We start from the raw sequence: 18,744 nt of genomic DNA on the forward strand, positions 1-18,744 counted from the left end.
TGGCAGCTGAAGCACTTAAAAAGCATCCAGAATTCTTTCAGGATTCCAGCACAGGAAACCAAGTCCAAACAGATGAAACCCTTGCATTTTTCCTGTGTATTTCATAACACAATTTCCAAGATTTTTTGAGATTTTACTGTTTCATTTTGTCTGCTCTAGTCGTGCTGGTCATCACAATGCTTCAGATTTTCCATGTAGAGTGCCAGCTCTGTGCTGGATTATCCTGACCAGGCTAACTTTTGCAAAAACGTTTTGCAGAAAGCAGGATTTTTCCCCGAACCAGACCACTTTCACCTCTGCGAGAGCTGTGTTCTTTCCTTCATAGTGTTCATTAAGGGTATCTGGAGGTTAGTGATTAAGAACAGTAGATAGCACAGGATTTTAGGACAGAGCCACTGGTCTGGGAGGAGCGGGACAGGCCCTATACTCACATTTCCTCTCATTGTTGCTTTGTGCTGTGGAGTGCAGATATCAGCTGTTGCAATACACAGGTCTGAAGTATACATTACACTTTATTTCCAGCCTATTGCGTTTTTTCCATTAAAATAACCTGTGCCAAAAAAAACATGCCTAGTTCATGTTTGGGACTATTTTATTTTATTTTATTATTTAAAAAAATAACATTTATAAAAATGTAGTATTTCAAAAGAAAATACATTAAAATCTTTTTTTTTTTCCCTTGTAGTGCAGTGTATATTTTTCCACATTGTCTTTTTCTTTTTTTCTCCTTGTATTGTGTATTCTGTGATTTATGCTGCTGTAAGTCTTATATCCTATCCTCTCCTACCCATCTTCTCTTGATGAACAGCAGATGGCTCTGTTACTCTTTAGAGAACATGTTGCAGCATAACAGCATTTCAGGCTGAATTTAGATTTGATCTGATTTTCATTTCAAATAATACCCTGGACATCACCATTCTTGATCCTATTTGCTAATTGGTTTGTTTGTTTGCTTATCAGCATGAAACCATCTCTTTCTTTTTTATTTATTCCCAGGAAAACATTTAGCAAAATGTTGATGTGCGATGCTGAGCAGTTTGTCGTCTAATGGGTTCTTCAAAATGACGTAGGATACAGAGGCTTCACGGTGACTCCTTGGAGAAGGTGAGGGAACGAGAATAACATAAGATCCTCTGCGCACAAGGACTTGTGTCAGTAACTTCACACTGTGCTCTCTCTCTCACATCCATCTGCAGTGACCGTGTAGAGGTCATTGCTAAGCATCGCTGTTTGAAAACCTGCAGACTCAGCAGAGTGGTCTCTGAATCCCGAGCTTAATGCTCCAGTCAGGCATTTCACTTTGCTTTTTTTCCTATAACATGCATGTGTGTGATTGAACCGGTAATGGAAGTGAAAAGCATAACAGCGTGTCTCTGGTATGAGAGCTTTAACTGCTCCTCTTGAATTTCACTTAATAGAGTCCCACGCTTGAGATACGCCATATTCCAACATCTTTTGCATTTTCCATGAGCGGAAGCTCAGACATGTAACACGTTTTAATCGAATCACTTAGAGTGATGTTGTCTGGCTTTGCTAAAGTAAGATTCGGGCCTCACTATTGGACTGCACTTGAGATCTGCACTCTGATTGGACACAAGGTGGCAGTGAAAACTTATGTTGATGCCTACAGTAGAGTGTGAGAGGCAGAAAGAGAGAGAGAGAGAGAGAGAGAGAGAGTGCAAAGGGAAGAGGCTGCTTCCTGCAGAAGCCACAGAACTTCAAGGGGAGGAAAGAAACCGTATGTTTGCATGGCATGCGCTGATTGAAAACAATTACGCTTTTCATGTAGACTTCAGCTGATCCTGGATCACTGGAGAAGTGTCGGGTGGAGCCGCATCTGCTGATCTGCATCAGCACCACTGACTTGGAATCAGTGGAATGGCATCTGCTCAGCGCTATGGCCGTTCAGACAGGGAGATTGCCAATGAGATGCAGAGGCTGCAGGGTAGGTGCTTACGCATGCTTTCTCTTAAAGGTGACCTCGCCACTGTGTAGGATGACACAGCATAAACGTACTCAAGATGTCAGTTTCTTTAAAGGCTGAAATGACTTCTGAATGGATTCTAACTTGGATTGTGATGTCTGTGCATGTTTTGTTTGATGTCTGCACCTATGAATCAGTGTGATTCTGTTATTTGCCTGCCCGGGGTCAGTACTGTACATCTCTCTGCAGCTGTGTGTTGTGAGACGTGTGATGCAATTGCCAGGATTTTCACAGCCGCATGCAAAGTTTACGCATGGTTTCCGATTGATGCTTTGCGGTGCTTATGACGTCTCCTGTTGCAAAATCATCCTTGGGGAGACTTTCTGTCCTGGCACTTGAGGAGAGTTTGTTTGTGTTTATGTGGATGCACTTTCAGTCTCATTTTTCAGAAGTTTAAATAGTTTAAAAATATAGATGCTCTTTAGATTAGCCACTGAAAGCTAGTGTGTTAGAGCATCTTTGGTCAGTTTGTTATTGACCTGGATTGTAGTGCTTGTGTGCCCTTTGTGTGTACCACTTTTAAGATTGAATCAGAGGCAGAGAGAGAGAGTGAATGAATGGAGAAATGAGATTAGGATGAAGAATTGCCTAGAGAGAGACAGCAGGAATGAAGAAAGAGAGGGTTTAAGAGCAGAAGAGCTGACTGTGGAGGTGTGTAGTTCATTCTGCAATAAACAAGGTACAGCGTTCCACCTCTAAAGTAAATCACAGTGATTATGAAATGCTCTGTCATAGCATTTTATTGTGTTTTAAGTAATGGTTTAATAACAAAATTCAAAATATCATTGTTTACTTACTCTCATGCTCTTTCAAATCTGTAAAAAAACTTGATTTTTTTTTGTAGAACACACATAGAGAGATTTTGGAGACATTTTTCTTCATGCAATAAGGATAAATAGGGACAGAAGATTTCAGTATTCAAAAGTTATCCAAATGACTCATGCACAGTATTTTGTCTGAAGACGTTAGACCACTTTGTGTGATTTAGTAAATAGAAATTTGTTCACATTCAGACAAACAAACATTTTCCCCAACCCTTCTTTGTTGCTTCTTATTTGATATTCAATTCATAAATGGATCTTTTCGATGAATTTTGGATCTTTTAAATGAAGTTCAGTGGGGTTTTTTTTGTATTATTTATGTACTATTATAATATTTATTAATACTTTGAATCAGTTTTCATTTTAACTTCAGTTTAAATTTGAGTAATTTTGTCATTTTTAATATTTCTGTGTAGCTTTAATTAATTATTTTATTTCAGTTTTAATTTTAGTAATTTTAGTACTTTAGCTTAATTGTATTTCACTTAATTTCAGTTAGTTGCCAAGGCAAAAAAAAAATTATTTTATGCTTAAGTTAATATGAAGTAATTTAATTGAATCTAATTTAATTTAATTTAATCACCATGATGAGTACCAAGACGTATGCACTGACACTGCTGTCTATGGAGGGTCAGAAAGCTTTCGGATTTAATCAAAAATATCTTAATGATTTGTGTTCCAAAGATGAACGAAGGTCTTACAGGTTTGCAACAACATGAGGGTGAGTACTTAATGACAGAATTTACATTTTTGGTTGAACTATCCCTTTAAATCACTGATTCAGTGATCTGGTTGTGGTGTTTTTCAAGTTGACATCTCAAAAGTTTTGCTTTTTTTTTTTCATAGAAGAAAAAGTATATGAATGTTAGAAAATGATGACTATTGAATTAAAGGTTTAGGTGAACTGTCCCTTTAAGAACTTTCTGTTCCAGAGTTGCAGAGTTCTGAGAGATAAACTAGCATATTATGTATAATTGTTTTAACCACTTATTATTACTACATAATATGCTTGTCTTCTCCTTCATATCCATTGAAAAGACACATAAGATAAGATGTTGTACCCACTATCAGTCTGAGGATGATCATGATATAGTCATCTGCTGTTTAAACTGTAACACTGTTGCACATTATACTGTATTTTCTGTAGGTAACATGTTGTAGGCTTAAGCTTTGGTCGCCCTAGAAACCAGAAGTAGAGCAGTGTGTTGAGTGTCAGACCAGATTGATGGTGTGTAAAGATGCTTGTGGGGGGAATGAATCATGTGATGCTAAATAAGTATGTTATTCAGTATGCCATTACTTTCTTACGCCTCATTGGTTGCAAAATTAAGGCAGAGCAGGAAACACAGCCCTAATGACATGCTCATGTGTATGCGTTCATGCCTAATATGAAACAGCAGTGGTAAAGCTGTCACATCACGATACTGCTTTAAGAAAAAAATTGTCACCTCTTTAAAGTAGCTTTATTATGTATTTTAGAGAGAATAGTCAATCATTTCGTTATCATATTTGAATACTATAGGCTCTATAAATAGTAAGACATCAGCTACTTTGGGTAAGACAAAAACACTGTCAGTCAGGGAAAAAAGTCAATGGAGTTCAATACATGACGCTGTATGTGTGAAGATTAGGTAGCCATTGAGGAGAAACCCCTATTTGTTTGTCTGAATATGAAGATCAAATGTAATGTAGCCTATACATAATCCTTTTTTCTAGTCTTGCATTTTTTGCATAAATGTAACATTCAACATTCATTTTGCACTTGAGTTGAGTTTTCTCCCTCCTCCTGAGTGAGCAGATTAGAGTTGCTAATCAGACCAATTTGATCCCTTGCTTTGATCAGATTAGATTACCATTTCTGTGTGTGCAAGTGTGACACTGAGAGCTTCCCTTCCTGCCTTAAACAAAGAGCTCATCAGCAGCAATATTCATTGGGATCAAAACATTTTAAAGCATCATTTAAATTTCTTGTTTTATTTCTGAAAACAGAGAAGGAAAGTCTTGCTAATGAGCACCTGTTTTCGTAATGGGAGAACATGCAGGCACTGAACGCTTACACACGGGCCACATTAGTTACCCTTGAGATCTTGTTTATTCCTATTAATCATGGCATGTCATGAGTTTAGTTAGATCAGGGTGTACTGACAAAGAATGCAGGTAATAAAACAAATTATTTAATTATTTATTTAACTCTGCTGCAATAAAACAGACAAAAAATAATCTAAAAAATAAATAATACAGTAAAATAATATATACATTTAAATATATAAACATATATTCAGTTCATTCATATAAATTACTGCAAGACATTTGCATGTACTTATATTCAAATGACCCCATATGTAACAGTAACTGGCATATATAATGTCTATGCCTTGTTTCTTCCTTTGTCCTCTTTTTTTTTGGATACAGTACCTCACATCCAAACAGTGGCAGGTTGTTAAAATAACAGCAATTAGTGGCACCATATGGCAGAAAACGGCGAGTCTGCTTTGAAGCCCTCCCAGGCTAAAAATCTTTCCATATGCTAAGGAATTATGCTATTTATTATCTCTCGTTATCCAGACAGAAACGCCTCTTCTCTGCGTATGTCCTATATTTCAGTGTTTTTCAGTGGTCATCGTGTAGGCGGTCACAAGACCACTTCTCCATCTACATGCTGGTGGGCTGAAATGAGCTTCACAAATATCTGGGGAATGGGTCACACTCTTCTGCATTTGCATTTTTTCCCCTCTGTGATTGATGTGTGCACTGATGGGGAAGTTAGTTTGTAACTGTAGTTTGTCAAACTACAAGTTACTCAATTTAAAAGTGTAGTTAAACTACAGTCAATAGTCTCTTAAAATATGTATTTACTTAGCACTTTCTGTTGTCATTACTGGAAAAGTCGATACAAAAAAAATATTTGGCTGAGATACAACTATTTGAAAATCTGGAATCTGACGTTGCAAAAAAATAAAATAAAAAACAAAACAGAAAATCGCCTTTAAAGTTGTCCGGCTGAAGTTGGCTATTGCTATACCTGTGCTACTTAATTGTTCTTTTATGCCTGTTGTTAAAGGTGCCATAGAATGCATTGATACAGTATTTTAAATTGTTCTCTGATATCTACATAGAAGGTATGTGGCTTAGGTAAGGGCAAAAAACTCCAGAAACGGTTTTACATTTCCATTTACAACCCTAGGATTTGTCTGTACAATGAAATGGTCTGTTTTTACCTTATTTGGAAGGGTCATGAATAATAATGTTGAGCTCTGCTCTGATTGTTTCACAGTGCAGCTAATTTCAGTACCTCACATAGCAGGAAGGAAACACAGGGAGGAAAAAATATATTTCAGTACTTTCTCGCACAGTTATATCGTTGGGTAATTATACTGTATATAAAATGCCGGCATCAGGAAAATGCACTGCTTTCCAATGCATGATCGCGTTTTGTTTCACTTTCACTTTCGAGATTCGATTGCACATGCTCTGTTTATACTATGGAGTGGCAGTACTTACCACACATTTTACAAGATCAGATGCTTGTCAGTGGTGCTCAGGATCTGTAAATCATTCACAGTGGCTCTGGAGAAACTGCGCTGGCTGAGTCAGCTGGCTGCTCTCAAAACGTACTTTGATGCCACACGTGACAGTGACGTGGCGTCGGCGCCGGTTCAAGTCGGACAAATTTTCTAACCGGCATGCACTTCTTCAAGTCTGCCGCCGATCGGTTTTCATGGCGCCGCATGAAATCGAACACACCTGATGGCTCCGCATGCTTTCGAATCGCTCCCGCGGTACTTTGATGTCAGATTGGACTGCGCGTGCGCGGTGCAGCTTCAAATCGAACACACCTCATCTCACAGCCGGTCTGTTTTGATGGCACACTACGCTCACATCCGCATGTAAACATGTCGTCGGCGTGGAAATTCTTCATTGTGAGTTAAGCAGACACAAAGTTTGCAATATGTCATACAATATTGATTGATTTTGCTCAAGTTCGCTGACGAACTTTCAATCAAAGCCACAGCAGAACTGTTTTGTTTCTCCCAGCAACACAGCGGTGTTTTGATACTGAATGAATCCACGAATCAAGTGAGTCAATGATTCAGTAACCTATTCATAAAGACAGTAGTCACTTGCCTCGTTTTTGAATGAATCAGCCGTTTGAATGATTAACTCGCTCATTAAAACAGTAATTTACCGCCATCTACTGGTTGGTTTCATATTTTAAAGTATTGCATTTTTCCCAACATTTTTAACTTGTGTGTTCAAAAATATTTTAAACATTAATCTTATAAAATTATTTATGCATTTTAAATTTTGTGTAAGCGGCACCTCAACTTCATCAAACAGTCTGTGTAAATACATCTAATGCCACTTCAGATGCATCTTCTGTTTCCTCTGCAGTGAAAAGATGGAGTTTGTTGATAGTATGCGCACTCTAATGTGAACATTAAAATTTGCAAAAATAAATTACTCCACTACTCACAAAGAGAAGTATGAACACCGATGACAAGAGAGTTGCACTGTCCAAAAAGTTTGTGGTATAAATGTGCTTTTTTTACTTGAAGCATATGTTGTCTTTTTCTTTTATTTTGTTGTCAGAGTGCACCAGAATGCTTCATTTACATGTTAAATTCTCAAAAATTTAAATTGGTTTCGAGTTACCTCTTTTGATGCTTTTGATGCTTTTTGAAAGCTCCAGATCTTCTTTTATTGTAACTGAGTGGAAAAAAGCAACCAGCACATTCTTCAGAATTTCTCCTTTTGTGTTCCACAGAAGAAAAAGTTGTATGAGGGTGAATAAATGACAATGTTAAGTGCACTTCTAGCTGAACTACACTTCTAAAAGACTGCATTCTCCACATGCACAGAGAAAGACATAAAGAGGCACATGGAGGTCATCTCATGTGCTCCAGCTCTCTCTCTTTAAGTCTACTCACACCACTGCTGGCACAGTGCCAAACAGAAATGGAGCAGGACAGAAAGAGAGGGAGAGAAATGGGTCAGTTCTGGCACTCTGCCACAATGGCTGTGTAATGATGTGCCAGATATGGCAGAAACCGGCCCATTCTCTACTGACCAACACGAGCACAGACGGTCACCTTGAACACCGTGGAGCTGTGAGCTCCTGTGGATGCAGTCCTACTCCATCAGTGTCTCCCTCATCTCTCTCTCTCTTTCCATTTCACCATACAGACTCAGCATTCTATTTCAGCCCTGAGCTGCACAAAGACGTAATACAATAGAGGTGGAAACACAAAACAAGGTGCTGTAGGTCAGCAAAGAACAAAACAGATGCTGTGTGCAATAAAATTAAAGACATAGATGACCCAAAAATTTATTTTTGTCATTATGTACTCACCCTCATATTGTTCCAAACCTGACTCTGAGGCTTTCAGATAAATGGTCATTTGAAAATAAATGATGAGTGTTTTTATGAAAATATAATTGACATGGTCAAGAATATGGTCTTTTTTAAAGAATTATGTTAATGATATACAGAGATTAGGCTTTTGGTCCCACACTGGTCTTTTCCTGGAAGCTCTCAGGAAGCTGTTGTTACCAATGGCATTGTAATCTTGACTCAGCTGCCAGTCAGAGTGATGGATCACAATCACTGAGGCGGCACCCATACAATACAAGGTCCATTGACATGTCCATTAGACATAAGCACTGTTCCACTAAAAAAACCCCCCCAAAAAACAGGAGCCTACTTGAGCCAAAGCCTTTTTCTGGTCAAGTACATCTGTTTGAGAGCTAAGGAAAGAAAATGACAGATTATCACATTTTGATGTATAGAGTCATTTCTGATCGCACGAAGATAATTGTTTGTGGGAGGGGGGTGTTTAGTTCGACAATCAAAATATCTCAAAATTAACCCAAATAGCACTTGGTATGTAAACTACTGTTCAAAAGTTTGGAGTGAGAAACATTTTTTTTTAAAGAAATGTATACTTTTATTGAGCTAGATTGCATTATATTGATTAAAAGTGTCAGTAAACATAAGGTTAGGAAATATCTCTGTTTCATCTAAATGCTGTTGTTTTGAACTTTCAAGGAATCCTGAAAAAAAGGTTTCCACCAAATATTAAGCATCACAACTGTTTTCAACATTGATAATAATAGAAATGTTCTTGAGATCCAAATCAGCATGGAATAATTTCTGAAAGATCATGTGACACTGAAGACTGGAGTAATGCTGCTGAAAATTCAGCTTTGCCATCACATGAATGTATTATATTTTAAACATATGAAATCAGAAAACAGTTATTTAAATTGTAATAATATTTCACAATATTACTGTTTTTGATCAAATAAATACAGTCTCTTAGTGAGCATAAGAGACTTCCTTCCTTCAAAAACATTAAAATGTATGTTACTGACCCCAAACATTAGTGGGCTTGTGATTACACTTGTTTTAGGTTCAAGGGCGCTCCTGAGTGTTCTCTTTGCAGCTGCTATGGGTTATGGCCATTCTGGGACGAGGGACTGATTGATTGTTTATGACGGGGATATTGCATTGGCAATTGTGTGTGACCAACACAGACCTTAACTGATTAGATGTGCTGTTAGATTGTGCTTAACTTCTCATTTAGCTAGTGGAAACAGCTGTGACACTTACAATGGCCTGCAGACAGAGCAAGAATCCTCATGATACGTGACTATCTTATCTTTCAGGAGCAGGTTGACCTTGGCTGCTTTATTCAGCCAGTATCACAACTGGTCACTAAAAGCCAATGTGACACTTTGCCTCTAGCAAGCTGTGTCAAATCCTGAAGGTCAGCTGGGCATCAGTTCACCTTCTGAAGTAGATCAAATCTGCACTGTTGCCTGATTTGTGGCATGTGAGTACACCTTTGATTGCTTCAGTGTAATCTAAGTCAGAATGTGGGCTCTATTGATAACCTGAGTATGCAAATACTGAGCCTCTATACTTAATCAGTGTGTCTGAATTATATTGTAATGCAGACCATGTACAATAAGACAGAATGATTTTCTATGTGGGTAGTATATGTGGGGATGGTTCAGAATTTCTCAAAGTGGATGAAAAGCTTAGACTGTCTGACCTACTTCTGCCCTGTTCCTGACCACAACATCATTTCATTACACAAGCCAACAGGAGATCTTTTAATACACTTCAGATAGCATGATTGGCATCCGCTGAGAGCTAGTGGCCACTAAAGCACTATATCACAGTTTCTTTCTTTCTTTCTTTTTTTCTTTCTTTCTATTTTTTTGCTTATTTATTTGTATTTCTTATTTTATTTGTTGTTTTTATTTTTTACATTTTATTTAGTTTATTTGTTTACTTGTATTTTTTAAAAACTTTATTTAGTTTAAATTATTTTATTAGTTTATTTGTTGTATTTTTATTTATCTTTGAACAGTCGGGATAAAAGCACTTGACTTAATATAAAAATAAAATAAGCTAAAATGAAATATTCAAGTCTATATTAAAATAAATGTTAAAACAAACAAATGAACGAATAAATACATATGACCCAAATAAAGTAAATTTGCTAAGCCTTGAAAAAGTGATTGACTTTTGAAGCGATTTTTCTTTATTTCATTGAATACGTCTAGACATTGTCCAAATTTGAGGTGTATTGTGTACACATCTGTCTTGTCAAGAGCACAAATTATCTGAAACCACAGGAGAGGAAGTTCCCTTATAATAATCATCTTGAGTTATTCATAAAATCATTTGTGTCTTTGGACTGTAATTAGTAATGCTAATTTGGCAGCATTAGGGGTTGGAGCCGATGTAGAATTATTCGCATTTGAAAGATTCAGATGTCTGAATGGATAAGCGCGGGAGGGGAGACGCTCTCAAGACTTCTGTTTTCAGTGAGAGTGAAGTGCTAATAGCCACACTCACCGGCCAGAGATATAAATAATGGCCATATGTGTAGAAAGAGTTGTTGCTGTAGTGACGGGTGGAATTGGGCATTGATGGAAAAGAGAGACTTGATTCACTACACGTGTGATGGAATAAAACAGTTTAGGGTTATTTGTGATTTAATTCTAATTACTTTTCCCAGTTTTACATTGTTAAAAATAGGTCATGTACATCTAAAAGTAGGTCTTTTAGGAGTCAAATGGAGATCCATAGATGTATATTTTGAAACCTGTGATTGTAAGTGTGGTAAGTGATTGTGTGAAATTCAGAATTTAAACTCTCTTTCAACTCAGTGTTTTGGAATTAGAGTGGAATTCACAATCTACAGGAAGTGGAATGTAAATAAATTCAGCAGGTTCTAAAAAATATTCATGAAATGCACTGATATAATAAAATGATGAAAAATTTACTGTAAGTCATATAAACAATGATCATTCGATGTTTATCTTGACAAACTTTCTTTGTCTTGAGACACTTTTTAATTTCAGTTCATTTGAATAACTTAAGAATTAAAATTGCATCCTGTTCAAATTTAAAAATAGAACTACAATTAAATGATGAATACCGCACAGAAGGGTTAAGAGGCACGTTTTCTTTAGTCAATTATTATGTGTACATTCATAAATAACAAAAAGGAAATTCATTGCCAAGCATAGAATAAAAATGTCTCTTGGGAAATCACCAGGTAGAGAGTGCTACATTTACAGTTAGTGAGGCTGCACAGCTTCCTCTACACTGAAGCCTCAACAACAATATAACAATGTATATTTGAGTTCTTAAGCACACCACTAGGTGGTGTAATGCCTTTTCTTTCTCTCTCTCTCTCTTTCTTTCTTTCTTTCTTTCGTTCTTTCTTTCTTTCTGTACATGGAGTCTGTCTTTTTCGAGCATTAGAAAGGGGGACCCATGAGGTTAGCTGGATAGCCTCAGGTATTAGGCACACTAACCCAGCATCTGTTTGTACTCTAACCTCTGCAGATCTTTAGTCCAGAATAGCCCTCAGCCTTCACACAACCGTCTTTTAATAACTCAGAATCCCATGTTGAGAATGAATGCCTTTCTAAAATGCTGTCTTTTGTCTCTCTCATGTGTTCTTTAGCCTTAAAGGGGCTACTATAGCATCACCTCCAGATATGACTTGGCTGTATCGTATATAAATATGGATAAATATCTTTTATTCTCAGTTTTACAGTATTCAAATATGCTATTCTTGTTTTCCGGGCTTGTTTTCTTTTGTTTTGATGGAGTGATGATGGGTTTTTCTCAGTGCAAACCCAGAGTTTAGTTCAGTACCATGGACAGAGACTAGTCACGTCCACAGCAAAGCATTGCTGGCTCCATATCAATATATGTGTACAGTACAATAAATATATACACACATATATATATTAATTCCTTACCAAGTCAAATCTTCTGTCAGCAGAGAACATTAGCCACTAAAAATATATAAATACATGTAGCAGACCACACATATACTGACATGTTTACTGCAACTGCTTTACTGCTTCATTCTAAATTTTATAATAATTATATAAAATAAATACATGCATATACCTGTCAGAGAGAGATTTTCATTAAAGATTTTGCAGGACAGATTCAAGGCTTGAGAAGTGAAGATAAGTGGAGACTGATAGCATATGACAGGAGCCATTTGATATTAATGACTTCCATCATTAAAAACCCTTTTGGGAGGAGACGAATAAAGGAGAAAATTATACCCGTGATTAATGAAACTATCATAATTTTAAAGATTATCATTTTCCCCAGGCTTTTCCATTTTCTCTTATCTTTATTTTCAAAACCTGCAACAATGGAGTGGGGCTAGTTTTCACTCTTCTATAAAATATTTCTTTCATACATCTCAAGCCAAGATACAACCTGTATTTCATTCTAAAATATTAATTTCATGGATATTACAAACCCAGCGATACAGCTTGTTTGTTTATAGCACAATGTGACATAAAAGGCCCCGTTGCGTCTCAATAATACATTTAGCAGTGGAGGGCTGTTCTAGGAGCTTTATAAAGCCGCTGGGAGCGCTAAATCAGATCGAGCAGTGTTTTCAGGCAAAGTTAATCAGCTCAGGCCAGTGGCTTTTCCTAAACCCTAGAATCCAATACATGGAGTGGGAGGAGAGAGAAAATTCAGCTGATCTTGGGGAATTTCAGTGCCGAGCACGTCCTGCCCGGTTCGGTCTTTAAAGAGTGTGCGTACTGGCAGGCTATGTGACTCACAACACATACACGCACACCACTCCCCCTCCCGTCATACGCTCAGATCTGTGATGACGTCACACATTCCCATACAAACGATTGGCTGGAGTTACAAGAGGAATCGTTCCTGCAGAGAGTGTAAAGACAGAAGGATGTTGAGACCGGTGCTGCACACATGCACACATTCCCACTTTCTTCTATTACGTTGGAAGGACATAGACAGTTTTTCATTCTGATTACTTACGTTGTATGGTGAGATAGGGAATCTAAAGAAGAGGCACATGAAGGTCTTCCTCTGTATTGACAAGCAACATCAAAAGCTCCTCAAGAGGAAGGTCAAGAGTAGTTGACCTTTGACCATCACAGGTGGATGTGCTCTTCATGAACTTAGGATCACAAAGGCATTCTGGGTATGGATGTCAAGGGCAAGGTGCCAAGACGATGGGAGGATATAGCTGCCAAAAAGAAGTCTGGCACATCCCTCAACTTAGTGCAAGGGGTTTCTCGACACCTGCATGGTAAGAGATTTACGAATGCATCTGGTGTCAATGATGGACATGTGCTTCTAAGTGATTTGCACATTTTATATGAAATACTTTGCATATTTGACAGAATATCTGACTGTTTTTGTGCTTCTATGCAGTAAAAAAAAAAAAGTAAATAATTTTCAGTTAGAAATTGGTAGTTAATTTCACAATTAATTACAAAGAAACAGCTAATAACATTGAATTAATAGTGAAATTCTGAGTTCGAAAGAATGAAATAGCATTTTCGTGTAAAACGTTCTCCAGTAATCTTTGTTTTGTTTATAACTTCGATTTTTGGCAATGACAGTCATCTGTAGGGGAGCTCAGCAGGTTCTTGGATGTGCTGTGGATCATTTCTGACTGTGCAAGAGAGACAGTCAAGGAAGTGTTGATTAATCGTGGTTATTTTGGAAATTTAATTAAGAATTTGAAAAAAGATGCCTGGTTATTGTTATATTGGTGCAGTGGGGATGTTTTGTGGGTGTATATGTGTCAGATGCACATACAGTGAGTTTGCATCTGTGTTTCCCGCTCAAAGTCACCCTGTCCTTATGATGGTGGGCTGGGCACACTCTGTCTCTCTCTAACACACACACACCAATGCAGCTGCAAATCTTTTCTGTTGCCATCTATCATACTCCTCTTCTCATCAATATTTGATTGCTTTAGCTCTGAAACAGACTTGATCGAACTATTAATTCACAAAATACTAGATTTTTAGCACAAATGACAGTGGCACATGTGGTCTGCATTATGCATGAGCCTGGTCCCCTTCTTACACACACGCATGTTCGTTTTTGTGAAAAGTGGGGACATCCCACAGGCATAATGGTTTTTATACTGTACAAACTGTATGTGCTATTGCCCTACACCTAAACCTACCCCTTACAGGAAACTTGTGCTATTTCAGATTTTCAATACACTCCATTCTGTGTGATTTATAAGCGTTTTGAAAAGTGGGGACATGGGGTAATGTCCTGAAAAGTCACCTTCTCCTTGTAATACCTATGTCACACCTTTGTCATTATACAAATTTATGTCCTCATTTGTCACAAAAACGCGCACACACACACAGGCGGTGTGTGACATAGTGACCGGCTTCAGTGTAATCCATCAGACAGTGCTTTCATTAAAGATGTTGGCTCTGCATCAGTTGTCATCTCTTGCTGATATAACTGTTAGGGGAAAGGATATTACTGTCACCTTGCAGTTCAGAAATCAGGGCTGGATCTTTTGTTTCGAGATTGACATGTTTATGCTGCTTTCATCTGCTTACAGGATACAGTAGGAAATATTGTTGTGAGTGAGCTTGTAAAAATTGGGTAAACCTTGGGTTTACCTTATCTCCTCAGACAAATGGTTTATTCTGTTGTGTCTGCTCTTTAAAAAATTACAAAACTAATTTCTGTGTTTTTTAATTGCTCAGAAGATTTAAGTAAATGTCACGGCGACCCTCAAATTCAGTGTTTTTCTGGGCCTTGTTATGAGGGGTCCCACTTAATGTGTCTATACATTTTTTGGCTGTATTTAAGTATTATTGTTTTGAACCAATATGATACATGTTATTTTTATGTTTAGATGTTTTATGACTGAAAAATGCCAATATTCATAACCTATATTCTTAACCCATGATAAAAATCACTGGACTCTAAAAACCATAATGCATTATGAATGTATTATTATTATTTATTACATCTAAATGGTCTAAACTTAATTTTAATAAAAAAAATTAATTATTTTTGTGCTGTGTATAACTATGTATAACATTTAAAATATGTTGCTCACATGAGAATGAAAAAGGTTATGTATATTTAGTGTACAGTTAATTAATGTATAAGTAATTTTCTTCTAGAGAAACACACGACATTGTGTTATTTAGCAGTTCATTTTATATATTATAGAGCCAATAACTAAATATAGAAATGTTTTTCAAAACATATTCAGTGTATTTTGAAAGAAAATATACATATATTTTGGTCAAAATGAACAGTCAAAATTAGGGATGCACGATATTATCGGACCAATATCGGAATCGGCCGATAATGGCTTTAAATGTAAATATCGGCATCGGCCCGATATGAAAAATTATGCCGATATATCTTGCCAATAAGAGGAATACATTAACTCTCATGTGCTCAGGGTGTGCTAGCGATTAGATCAGTCAGCAGTGTTGCTCATTCTTGAAGCAAAGTTTTGCCTGAATGATGATTAGATTCACTGTTTTGGATGCTGCATTTAGAAAGCACATACAGAATGACATGTTCGGTGTGATAGAGTAAACAGTAATAGCACTTGCAGCTGCAGCCTCCCCCGGGTCCTAATGTCCGCTCAGTAAGGAGTCTTAATTTCGTAGGGGGCGCTGTTGGCCTACTTCTAATAAAATGAAAGCAAACACAAATAATATTTAGACTGTTGCATATGAACATTATTTTGTGTATTTGGTGTAATGCCATGTGTTTATGCGGTTTAAGGTTCAAAAAACACATTATTTTCCACATACTGTACATTGTTGTTGCTCCTCTATGCTCCACCTTTCTGAAACGCGTCGATTTTTACAAAGCTCATTGTTCTAAGCATAGATGTAATATACGTAGACACCTCATGACATGCTGGAAGGTAATCCAGCGTCGCCGCCATATTGGTTGGGTCTCCTCACTCTACGCTAGCACCGGAGTCAACGGAGAGCGAGCAATTTATGCCCGTATTTTGTGCAGTTTACTGTTGCAATAACCCGCGCAGATACCAGATCGCGTGGGATTACCTTTCACAAATAAGATTGAACAATAATTTTGGTTATTTTACCGTTTATAATATTATGTCATCTTAACTAACTTTACTTACGTGTAACATTATTATGGCAGGAACTGGTACTCTCTCTCATTTTCTCTTGCTGTTTTTTTCTGTTCTTCAACCTTCAGAGGATGTGTTCTTACTCGGGGAGCACATTGCAGAAACCCAATTAGGAACTGAGAACCATCATTTCATGCTTGTGTCATTTGTGGTCAGTGGCGCCTGCAGGGTGCACAGCTGTACGCACTGTGCGTACCATGAGCGCTCAGACTAAAGTTCTAAAGACTAAAGTTTTAAAGTTCTTTAAAATCATCTGGAATGCAATAAAGTAATTTGTAAAGCTGTTTTTAAAGCATTTTGCTGCATGGATTAAAAAATAGGCTAATAAAGGATTCACATATCATGCAGACAAAATTACGTTGCAGAAAATCCTTTAAATGTTAAGGAATTAAGAGCAGAGCAACGTAAAAATATAATCGCGCCTGTTTTAGGCTTTTCCTTATTTTTATATTTTAGACTGTGATGAAAAATGACTCGCCATCTCCTCATTGGACGTGCCTTTAGAGAGAAATGCATCTTTACGGATTACATAATGAAAGAGTTTTTGTTTTCGATTTGAATTATTTTGTTTTAAAGTAGTAATTTAAAGATTTCTATAGATATATTTATCATATTTTGTGACTCAATTCGTTGAGTTTCGGTTCATCATTGTGAAGCGCTCCTATTCAAGACGAGACGGCAAGCGCATCCTCTGTTTTCCTGTTTATTTTAATAAAAGCACAACATTTTTTTGATATTGTGAATGCACTCAAATAAAAGTAGACCCTTTACAGTTCCGAATGATGTATTACTCTTACCTTTATGAGCAAACATTATGGCATATTTTAAGTTGTTTCCACTATTATTTTAAGTTCTTTTCACGTGTGTGTGTGAGTGAGTGAGTGAGTGTGTGTGAGTGTGTGCGAGAGAGAGAGAGAGAAATAAATTCAAATGAACAATCAAACTTGTTTCTTTATTAAAATATAAAATTCATTAATTTATGCATTTATCAATATGCCATAGCCTACCATATGTCTTTGTTAAAGAGCATAATACAAAGTATTTTAGCATGAAAGCACGTATTTTTCAATGTGTGACAGCGTCCTGTATCATAACTAAATCTTTGCCATTTGTAACAAACCAAACCGTGTGAAAATCCGGTAAAAATTCGGGGAGTTATGATTATTGTAGTTGGGGATACACATTCCTCAGTAGAAATTGGAGACCCATCCAAGATGGCAGCCGCACTGTACGTCAGCTCCAATAGGCAGCGTCAGTCTATGAGGCGTCTACGTATATTATGTCTATGGTTCTAAGAAGCGAGGCGTAGTCTGATTGGCCAGCTATCCAGTGCTTTGTGATTGGCTGAATACCTCAAGCGTGAGACTAAAACAATAAATCCCATTATAAACGAGGCATTTGTTGCATTCAGTCCGTATGTTTACATGGACATCAATACTCCGATTTTAATACGATTAAGACAATATTCTGATTAAGAGTCTATCATGTAAACAGAGATTTTTGATTACCTTAATCCGGCTAAAGTCATAATCGAAGTAAACACAAATCGAATTAAGACATGTGGAGTACTCCTATTTTAGTCGCATTATTGAAGTACAGACATGTAAACACCTTAATCATACTATTACTGTCGTGTAGGACTTTTCGCCGCATTTTGCGACAGGATACACACACGGCAGCGATCAACCGTTTGACGGCAAATAAAAGAGCTTCAACACTGCCGTCGTCTGTATGCACGTACAAATAATTAACTGCACATGAAGCTTTCATAAAATTAAAAATGAAACACCCAAAACTGTATATGGCATCATCACAAAGACGAACTATGTTTATACTTGAAATTCTGGAGGAGACGTCGGATAGCGTCGCGTGGTGACGTAATGACGCATGCCATTAATCGATCTATGTACTAAATCATGTAAAACAGGAACATGAAAGGATTATTCTAAAAGCAACTCATGTAAACACCTTAATCATAATATTGTCTTATTCAGAATAAGGTAAATAATTAGATTACTGATGTCCATGTAAACGTAGTCAGAGAGGACATAATTACTGATTATAATGACTCATACGGTCTTTTTACGCGTCGCGTTGCATCGTGCCGCGTAAACATTGCCATGTCTCCATACGTACATACAGGCTGTGAGTCAGAAGATATAAAAGATTTTCAGAATCTTTACAACTCTTGCTTTAGACCATTTACAAATGTTAAATCTTAAAATAAAATTTTAAGTTTACCACTGCATCTTTCTGAAAAAAATTGCAGCGATTGAAAATAGGTTATTTATAGTTATTTTCAAATCTTTGATGTACTGTCATTCTAAAAGAACTTCATTGTTGTTTATTTAATTCAAACAAAAAAGTTCTTGTTAAAAACTAACCAAAATTAATAATAATTTGCTTATAATTTCTGCACAGGAGAGACTTGGTGTTTTTTCCAAACAAAAGGAATTATATC

The 18,744-nt window shown here is 36.9% G+C and overlaps 1 protein-coding gene across 3 annotated transcripts in view; it reads left to right on the top strand.

The window, feature by feature from the left end:
- Positions 1-1,712: 1,712 nt before the first annotated feature.
- The window catches only part of syne1a (spectrin repeat containing, nuclear envelope 1a), a 147,269-nt gene continuing 130,237 nt past the window's right edge, over positions 1,713-18,744 (top strand). For all 3 annotated transcript variants that reach the window (XM_058755665.1, XM_058755666.1, XM_058755667.1), the window contains exon 1: positions 1,713-1,945. In XM_058755665.1, the coding sequence (XP_058611648.1) occupies positions 1,879-1,945 (67 nt within the window). In that variant the 5' untranslated portion in view covers positions 1,713-1,878. The remainder of the gene's footprint in view (positions 1,946-18,744) is intronic.

This window comes from Onychostoma macrolepis, chromosome 20 (genome assembly GCF_012432095.1).
Source record: "Onychostoma macrolepis isolate SWU-2019 chromosome 20, ASM1243209v1, whole genome shotgun sequence".
NCBI lineage: Eukaryota > Metazoa > Chordata > Actinopteri > Cypriniformes > Cyprinidae > Onychostoma > Onychostoma macrolepis.